Here is a 10,259-nt window from a genome sequence, read left to right on the forward strand (position 1 = left end):
GTGTAACCATGACGACCGATATCCGTTTTTTTTTTTTTTTTTGTCGTTCCTAAATATTGATTGTTGGTCGTTTGATTGATTTAGGAAAGCGATCGTTCTTGAGCTACAAAAAAAACGAAAAGGAAAGAAACAAATTTAAAAAACAGTGACCACGAAGATTAGTCGTGTGAGAAAGATGTGCTGTTTTAAACTAAAAAAAAAAAAAACTAAAAAAAAAAAAAAAAAAAACTAAACGAAAAAAGTCGAGTCAAATGAAAGCTAGAGCGAGAAAGAAAAAGAAAAACATCCTTCCTAGAAGTTTAGGTAGTCCAGACTATCAAGTACACAGTATATTTAATATATCTATTGATCTATATAGATTTATATATGGGTAGGAAAACAGGTAGAATTAGGAACATCCTATGGCTGCTTCGTCCTTCAATACACGTTAACTCAGAGAGCTGAAAGTTGCAACTGATAATATTCATCTGTAAGTGAATTACAGGGTGTGAAAAAAGCTTTGGTAGTTCATTTACCAGCTGGAGCAGTTAGTCCAGATGGTCTGCGATCTTGCCATCAATACGAACTGGCACTAACTCAACCCCGAGTGCTTTCGGACTGCCTAAAAACGAGGGTATGTGTATAAAATCTTTTGTGTGCAAAATTTTGGAAATAAAAAAAAAAAAAAAAAAAAAAAGAAAGAAAACGACATTCTTAGGCTACATTCTCTCTTTTCTTTTCACAACCCATACGCATTTCTGACACTTTCCCCCCTTGCCACTGCATCCTGCGTCTGCTGCTACTTCCCAGCGTTGGAGCGCCCCTCGATGGATAGTTTGACCTCCTGAGGGATGAACGAGGGCCGCGAGGAGCCTGGCGGCACGGCTAGGCCTCCTTCTTCCCTCTTGACTGGGTATCTTTGGAAACCAGGGGTTGACCAACGCCTCTGTGAGGGCCCATGGGCCTCGGTGTGCAAATAATAACTGCTCTGGCTGCGTGTGTGCTCCGTCGAAGTCCTGTCGGGTCTGGAGGGCACGTCTCCATGTCCTGAGGCGCTCAGCTTTAAGGGCTCCTCTTTATCGGCCCTCTCTCTGTGAACGCGCTCCATCCTGAGCTGACCCTGAGGCCGCGAGTTCTGGGGCGCCGGGGGGCCCATGGGCTGGCCGGAGGAGGCTCCTGAAGTAGAGTTGGATTTGGCGGAAGTCCTGCTGTGTGTCGGTTGCTGAGGCTGCTGGTTAGTCGATGGCAGTTTTTGGTGGGGCGGTAAATGTTGCTGAAGGGTGATGGATACGCAGACATCACCCACTTGAAGGTGGTGGCAGGCGAGGCCGTAGAGCTGGGCGGTGCGTTCCGGGCTGCAGGATGACCAGCCCTGACCGAAGACAAAAAAGGGATGCTCGGGAGGAACGTCGATGCTCACTTTACTCTGGCGCTCGCCAACGGCGAAGCGTAGCGCGACCAGGCCGGGCCTCTGTGAGCTAGCGCGTACATCCACCACCATGCTCGAGTCGATTTTTAGCCCCGTGCTCGCTTCAGCACTGCGTACAAAATCCTGCGTCTGCAGATCCTCCACGCGCTTCAGCTCACCCGTCGCTAACTGGATGATGGCGCCTTTGGTGAAGTGTGAGGGAGGAGGCACAGCGGGGACAGCGGGCACGGCGGGCAGCTCCAACGCAACCACGCGCTCAGCTACGCCTGGGACATCAGAGATTTTGTGTTGCGTAGTTTCGGCTGCAGCGTCGTGATCAGGCTGAGGATGAGAATGAGGATGGTATTCCAGGGGCATGAGAACAGGCTGGCCGTTCTGCAGAATCACTGTATGGCCTGGCTGTGCTGCCTGCTGAAGATGAGCCATTCTGCTCTCCCCGTGAACCTCTCTGCTACTTTGAGACGAACCATGAGCTCCCTCCCTGCGACCGCGAGCCGGCGAAGTCAGACGCCCCACCACTTGCTGGACCTGTGTACAAATTGACACTCAAAAAGTTATACTAATCTAAAAACACGTTTTACAAGAAAGCAAATTCTCTGCCCTTTCCTGTGTAATCAAATTTCCGTTTTTCATAAAAAAAAAAAAATATATATATATATATATATATATATATATATATTTTCTAAGAAGCAGCTCTTGGATTGTGTTGCTCAACCACCCACACACCCGTACCACAGCTAATACAGGAAGGAAGTGGAAAATTCATGGCGTAACGAAAACTGATTCAAAAGGCATGACGCATAAAAAAAGTTCCAACATCCTTTATCATTTACATACAAAATAAAAAAAGAGACTATTATTATTATTATTATTATTCATTTTCAGAAAACAGAATGTGACAGCAAATTGAGGAAGGAGTTTCACAATGCTTTAACATCAAATTAATAAAATAGGGAACGTTACATGCATTCTCCAAGGGCACACAAAAATACATTCACATTACTCACAAAGCATCAAATGAGTTTAACGGCCACTCAAGATTACACCTAACAATACTCAACAATATGATGGGACCAAATTCGATTTTTCAGAAAATTAAACTGAATATGTACTGAAGCAGACCTTATCTGGTTTGGTCCTTTGCTTTTTCTGTAATTGTAATTAATTACTTGTGATCTTATCTATTTGTTGGTCAGATATTAAAAAAAATACAACCCTCAAACACATCAGCGCACCGACTGAATATGCATCAGTATGGTAAAAATGAAAGGAAAATTAATTGTTTCTCTCACCTCCAGATCGGTGTCTGGGGTGCTGCGATGGCCAGGTGACGCTCTTCCTTCCTGCCTGCAGATCTTCCGCTCCACCAGCAGATCCATTGCCATGCCTTGCTGCGGCCGCGCCACTGCGTTTCTAGCCATGTAAACCACGTCTTGAAGGCTCTCCCTGCCATTATCCCGATCCCCTCCGTTCACCTCTCGGTCTTGCTCCATCGGGCCGCTCTGTGGTTGAACAGCCCTGTCGCTTGCTGACGTGTGGTAGAAGACTGGAATGCGTTCTGCCGTGGAAATCATCCCGATAGCCCCTACATGCTGCTGTGATGAGGGAGAAGAGGAAGAAGCTGCTGCGTGCTCTGAGGCCAGCACCAATGGGACGCCTCCTGCAGCCGCGACCTTGGCGTAGGCGTGAGCGGAAACCTGCTGCTGAGGAGGCGACGAGACCACACCATCTTGGATGACGGATGGATAGGGCACCAGGTGAGATTGAGCCGGTATCAAGGGGCTATGGACAAATCCCGGAGGAACTGCATAGGGAACGGCGGTGGCGTACGGTGGGCTGACAAACTGTGGGATGGGAGCGTAGCCGAGAGGAGGATAATGGATGCCAGTGTGCTGGAGAAGTGGCGAGGGAACCGTGTAGGCTGGAGAGATGTGGCTCAGCACCGTATGCGAGTAGGTGACCGAAGGAACGGCTACTTTATACAGCATGCTGTACTGATCCAAAGGCAATCCCTGGGCAATGCTCTCCGGCCCCTCCACTCCGTAATGAAGGTTAGGTTGAGTCCGGACCCATTCGCCACCTCCAGTTCCGCTTCCACCCTGAGCATCTCCACCCACTACGGAGGTCTGTAAAGTTGTCGTTGCTTCATCTCCTCCTCCTCCTCCACTATAACCGCTACTGCTACTGCTGTTGTTATTATTATTAGGAATGATGGAAGCATTGCTAACCAGAAGGTCCCGCTTCTTTGGAGGTAGACACTCCTGATTGCGCTCGTGAGCTGGCTTCATGCTGCTCTGGATCACACGTGGGCGATGTTAGTGAGAGGCGGGTCCCGACAACCACAAACACGGCAGCACTGCAAACAGCTCCAGGGACCACTCGCTGAGCTCTTCCATTACGTTACCTAAACAGACACACGAGCCATAAACATCCAAAAAAATTACTACATTTTGCCTTGCATTAGGACAACGTTTATACACCGTTTATGTAAGAAGCCTCCAGTGTCACTACGGTCAGTAACATGAAAAAAAATACATATTAATGACAAATTGCTTTGGTGTAAGAGAAATAAAAGACAAGGAAAACCACTATCACACAGTAGCGACTTGCATTACATTGTTATAACAGCACACCTAGTCATGTTTTAACTTTGACCTGTTTAACTCAAGGATCAACTAATATGTGCTCTGTACATAAAACACAGTTTAAGCCTAGAAAACACAAATCTCTAGATTTACTCTAGCTTGATCTTTAAAACATTAATTTATAATATATTTGAAACAGGCTACTTGACAAAAAAAATAACAGTATATATAAAAAGCATATATATAGTTTGTACATCACTTACGCGTATATTACTCACACACACGTCTACATACATATTCGGTTTTGAACTTGTGTTAGTAGCTCATCAAAGTTTATCTGGAAGGTCAGTTTATTTTTTTGATTTTGAAAACACTTATAAAACATTAACCTGACAAAAGTGTCAAAGTTTGCCTGTTTATAAAATCTCGTTTTAGCTCTACAGCGCGACTAGCAGTGGAGCTAGCAGTGGCTGGAGCGAGTGGGTTTGGACATCATTAGCTAGCAAAAATGAAAAATACCACAGGAAACCTGTTCATTAAAATCAATATAAAATGTGTAGCATACTTACAATCGGTAGATAAACGCACGCTCGAAATTTTATTGTCCTTCTTAAAATTAACTTTATGAGCCAGAACATGAATATTCATCTGCCTGGACTGCACATTAACGGGGACATCCCAACTAGCTAACAACCCCGAAAGCTAGCCACCCGTTGCTAAGATGCTAATCGCGTATTTATCGGTTTGGACGCGTTACTTTTTCATTCCTAATGAATTATTTTATAAACACAGACTTACCCGGACATGTCATGGTGTTGCCTACGGTCGAAATTCAAGCTTTTGGCAAGTCGGTGTCATAAATCATCGGTGAAATCAGGGCAGATGATTAGTGCCCATTTCAGAGGCCAGCGACGAAAATCCCAGCGTCGCCTACTGATGACGTCACGGCCGTGGGCGCATTCATTAGCGCTGCTTTTGGGACGTTCATAATTATATCGTGTTAAATTTAATGTTTATATCGTGTGTGTACAATGTGTTGTTATTAAACGAGGCCCGTCTATAGATAAAGTTATACAATAAGTGATTGTTGCCAATTTAATGGACTACACAAAGTTTTTACACCATTTAACCGACCCATCGCAGGTTCACAACCCAGGTCTCACACTGCTGCACCCTCCTCCACATTTGACAGTTTTTCCTCACTTTATGTAGTGTTTTTCAGAAATAAAATTCCCAAAACTACTTGTTCAACCTCCACATTTAGTCACTTGTGCACACCATAAAAGCATTTCCAATCAAATTGTGAATGCTTTTGTCCATTCATTTATTTGATTGTGTACAATTGTCTGCTGTTTCTCACATTATCAGTTGTTTGTCATGTTGATCAAATATATATTATGATAGTTTCAACTTAATAGTATTATCCCCCAAGACATATTGCATAAGTCATTGAATGCGAAGTGGTTAAACCGCTTTTTAAATTTTTATTTTTGTAAATGTGTCTTGAATTGATGAATTGTGCAGATGAATCTTGAATGTCACTAATGAAGGTGAGTGTATGCATCAGATCAACCAATAATCAACTAATTCTCTAAAAGAGGTCAAAAGCTTATGCATGAAATGGCAAAAAGATCTGTCATTCTGATGGCAATGACATGTTTATTGACACAAATGCTTACTTTTGGGAGATGAACTAAGGATTTTGAGAAAAGTACAGGCTTTTGTGTTGTGCTGTTTGTACACATTGTTTTGAGAATGCACTCTTTGGTTTGCAAATATTAAGGATGATTCAAGAAATGCTCCAAAGCAACTGAGAAAAACTGCAATAGTCTTACAGCTACAAAGCATCTGATTCAACTATACAGGCCCTTCTCGTTTGCATGACATGAACCTGAGGCTGATCTGAGAAAAGAGACCATCACTGACACTGACATGGTAGTGTGTGGTGTAGGTACTGTATGAGTGGATCACTTATACCAGTGTTGTGAATGGGGTTTGGAAAACAGTCCACTAACCAAAAACCTTCAGCCACAATTTTAAGCTGATAAAGTCCAAAGGACAATTACCACACTCTGCAGGTAGAATAAGCTCTTGAGTCACTAACTAGGCATCCAAGATAGGAGTGTGTGTATCTACCTGATCGCCTTGTACCAACTTTTATTGTTTTTGAGACACATGACATGCATGTTCATTTTGTTTATATGCAACAAACTAGCTGAAAAGATAAAACAAAAGACTTGGAAAGTGATTGATAAGAAGAATGTTTTGTGGACAGATGAGTCCAAATTTGACATTCTTTTGCTCTAACAGAAGAAGTTATGTAAAACAGAGAACGGGATAGAAGATGTTATCAGACTGCCTTACATATGCTTGTAATATCAGTGACCTCTAATGGGAAACATGAAACTGACCCATATTTTTGAAGTATTTTTAAACTGGGCTACAACTTTTATACTAACATACCCAGGATATTATGTATTCATAACTCAATTCATACTCATCATACTTAAAATCTGCTCACAGAGGGAGGTACTGCCAATGTTCTAGCTTAAAAAAATGTATGTTAAAATGTTAAATTAGGAATGAAGATCTGTGTTAATTATTTTTTTTCCTCCCCCCTTCTTATATATGACATAGTGGGTTAAATCAAAGGTCACAAAGGGCCAACATTGGCCCACGGGTTCTAGTTTGGGCATCTCCGGTGTAGTGAATCAGTGTTTGTCCAGTGCTCATGTGTTCATGATACACTGATTCATGACGTAGGGAGCTTTTGTTAGCAGTAATAAAAGTGATATGTTTTTACAAAACTTATGTAGTGTTTGAAACTCTGCAGCACATACCACGAGAAACTGCTACTGTGACTTGTAGGACTAAATAAAGAAGGAAAAGATTTTTTTTCAAGCTGTTTTTTTGTTGCTCTTGATTTATATGTTTAATTGTTTCTGTAGTCATGTCCTTGAGAGATGAATTGTCTTTGATGCACTCTTACAGAGATTTGTTAAAACTCACAATTTCTGAGCAGATTCTTTGTTTGGAGATGAAGTCTCGTTTCAATTATTTCTTCTCCCTGTAACATAGTGGGCAACTCATTGCTACTTTTTACCCTGCTGTAAATATTTTATTTATTAGGTGATGTTTTGTGTAATCAGGACTGACAGTAACTAAGCTTTGTTGTGAGTAATCTAACTGAACCCAATGAAATACATTTTGTTTTGTTGATTTATTTTACACGGTATAAAACAGTGTACAAGTAAGTGTGACAAATATGCAAAAAGAACAGTTATAAAAAATAAAAAAACACCCTAAGAAATAAGATTGTAATCATAAAGATAGAAATATTTAATGAAGATTAAAAACAAATGCTGTTAGTCAATGTTGTATGTTTATATCTATATTTATTCTTTGAAATATTTTGAACAAGTGTTTATATTTTTTAACTACAGATGGTGCATTACAAAGAGGTTATAGTTATACTGAAGTTGAACTGGCTATTCTCTACAATATATGACATACAATATATTAATACAATATACATGCTTCCAAACATTTAATCCACAAGCACAATTACAAAGAATTCTGTATTAAAATATACAGATTTGCATGCACCTAATCAACAAAACGTGATAATACATCCATTGTTAGCTGTGGGTTCAGCCTTACATTGTAATACTGCTTATATTTCATAATATGCATATAATCTATCAGTAATATCTGGTGCAGTATTGTTTTACTATATCTTTTCATTGTTCATACATGCAGCTCCTTAATGTAATGTGATTAATTTCGAGTTAATACATACGATTAATACAATACAATAAAACAACAAGCCTATTATAAAGGATCATCGTGCACAAGGCATTGTGTAAGCTACAAGCAAATGGAAATATTAGGCAATCTGGACCTCCTGGATGCTAAATTCGCTATTCTGAAGGATCAGGTCCATTGTTTTATTTTTAAGATCACCAAAATAGCTTTTCAAATCTTTTATCTGGGCCCAGTTGTCAAACATGTAGTCAACATAACCACAAGATGGAAAAAAAGGTAAGACACTGAATATATTGAAAGACACAGTTGGACTTTTCCTATTAAGCTCCCTGTCCTGAACTTCCCATAAATTGTGTGTAGTTACAATTAATAGAGGATAAAGCAGTGCAACCCATTTTGCAGGATGGGAAACTGAGATAGTTGATTTTTTGTAAGCCTTGTACTTGTCTAACAGCTGTTCTAAGTCGAACTGGTAACAGTCAAGCACACTGATGATGGAAGTCTGGTGGAATTGAAGTTGTTCCTTATGCTCACTGGTGCTTTGCATCTTCAGTCTTGCTGCATGGATAAGCATATGCAGATGAAAAGCTACACCATTGGTCCAGTGCTTTAGGGACCGGGAGCTCATTTGGTTATCGTGCAGCATGTTTTTCAGACGGGTCAGCTGTTCACTCAGTTGTTTCTCCAGACGTTCGGTCTCCATGAGTACTTGGGTTGGTTGGTGGAAATACATACGTAGGCGTTTTAAGTACTCCTCAATCAAGTCTCTCACACCTGAAGCCTTTTCCTCAGCAAACACACGTTGCATCATGTACAGCGTGCTGTCATGACTCTCCCTTTCCTCCCCTGCAACACTGATCGGGAGCTCCAGGGCTATGGACAAGGCCAAGGCGTGTCGCCTAAACCCACTGCATTTGGTATATTTTTAAAAGCAGCTAAAGCAGAGCCCAGACTTTGCACATAGTCCGGAATCCTGCTGCACATGTCTTTAATTACCTGGGTGACAGAGTTCTCCAGTTCAGCTGCTGAATTTAATCCTGAATACTTCACCAAAGAGTTATCAATACCAATATCAGGTATTAGATCAGATGACTCAGCAGCACTCAAAAGCCATCTTATATATTTGTTGTGAATTATTCCAGAAATATACCCAGTATAGTCGCAGCACTGGGTATCTGCAACGTATCTGCACTTTCACGTTCCCTTTTTTCCTCCCCTTCCTGTAACTATTTAACCCTTATGTAGTGTTCCTGTCTGTGAGACCTATTTTCAGTGGCTAGTAAAATAAAGATATCACAATCAGTTTCTGTCCTATACATTTTTCAAAGAACTTATGCTTGACAAATCCAATACAAATCTTGTATTTGACATTTTGAAGCAGCTAATGTTGGTTAATGTAATGGATCATGATTCCTTAATTTCCTTTTCCATAATCCTCACTTCCTATAATTCTGTTACATGTTACAACCTTGTTATAATCCTGGGCAGGTTTAATTAAATGTTTTCTACCAGTCTACCGGTCTTTGTTTTTGACTGTTACTAGTGGTTTGCATTTTGAGGTAAACCCAATTAATTTAAAAACCAGAGAGGATTTTTAGATGTTTGTAAACTTTGACAATGATATGCCTACCTCCTTTAAGTAGTTCATGACTTGGCAAGATGCTACAAATAATGTTCTTCACCAAGAAAATATTTCTGCAATCATACACTTCAGCTGTGTTTTGTGGTCTGGACATCGTGAGGAAAGGTCAGCCAAAATAGTTCTTAAGCTTTTTCATGAACCATTTATACTTTTGCATTTTCTTTATTATAGAATTTGATAGAATTAGATTTTCCAATAGAACAAAAATATATAATCTGCCTAAATTTCAAATCTCTAAGAAAACCATATTGCTTTATTAATGGTATTCATTCTCACTACAAGATACCTGTCTGAGAAGTTCAGTGATTTATATATTAATACTAATCCTAATTTTTTTCCATAGCTACATATCAAACACAGAGGAGATAATAGGTATATTAAATGTGAATTGTTGTATAAAGTTGTCTATACTCTGTAACTACAACAATACAAACAATACATTTACATGATGGTATTGTAAAGAGTGGTTTAGGCTTTATTAAGACTATGTTTTAAGTTTTCAGAGTGAGAAAAGGTTGATAGTTTTAAGAATTCCATCTATCAATAATAGCAGTTGTGGAAAGTAACGAAATAAACTTAATTTGTTATTATACTTAAGTAGGTTTTTTTTTGCGTATCTGTACTTTACTGAAGTATTTCCTTTGGGGAGACTTTTACTTTAAATTCACTATATTTCAAAGTCAAGTATCTTACTTTTTACTCAACTACATTTAGCAAAATCAGCCGTTCCTTTTTATTTATTAGTGGATAAACACTCTTATTAATAGTGTAGGGAGTAAAGTTTGAGGTCATAGATGATGTATCAGGACATTATAGCCCAAATAAATCATAGTACTTGGATACCTAAATACAGTTGAAG

The 10,259-nt window shown here is 40.1% G+C and overlaps 1 protein-coding gene across 1 annotated transcript; it reads right to left on the reverse strand.

The window, feature by feature from the left end:
* Nucleotides 1–225: 225 nt before the first annotated feature.
* On the reverse strand, nucleotides 226–4,962 carry atxn1l (ataxin 1-like). Its single transcript, XM_046857843.1, has 3 exons — nucleotides 4,792–4,962; nucleotides 2,701–3,812; nucleotides 226–1,936 (listed from the first exon to the last, which is right to left on the reverse strand). The coding sequence occupies exons 2-3, from the start codon at nucleotides 3,694–3,696 to the stop codon at nucleotides 779–781; spliced, it is 2,154 nt and encodes a 717-aa protein (XP_046713799.1). The 5' UTR covers nucleotides 3,697–3,812; nucleotides 4,792–4,962; the 3' UTR covers nucleotides 226–778.
* Nucleotides 4,963–10,259: the final 5,297 nt, after the last annotated feature.

The sequence above is a fragment of the Silurus meridionalis genome, chromosome 9, assembly GCF_014805685.1.
Source record: "Silurus meridionalis isolate SWU-2019-XX chromosome 9, ASM1480568v1, whole genome shotgun sequence".
In the NCBI taxonomy this organism is placed as follows: Eukaryota; Metazoa; Chordata; class Actinopteri; order Siluriformes; family Siluridae; genus Silurus; species Silurus meridionalis.

Excerpts from the sequence above, each read along its gene's own strand:
- atxn1l (XM_046857843.1), bottom strand. The coding sequence starts at position 3,696 with ATGAAGCCAGCTCACGAGCGCAATCAGGAGTGTCTACCTCCAAAGAAG. Across the intron at positions 1,937-2,700 it reads CCCCAGACACCGATCTGGAG|GTCCAGCAAGTGGTGGGGCG; the intron begins GTGAGAGAAACA and ends ATTTGTACACAG.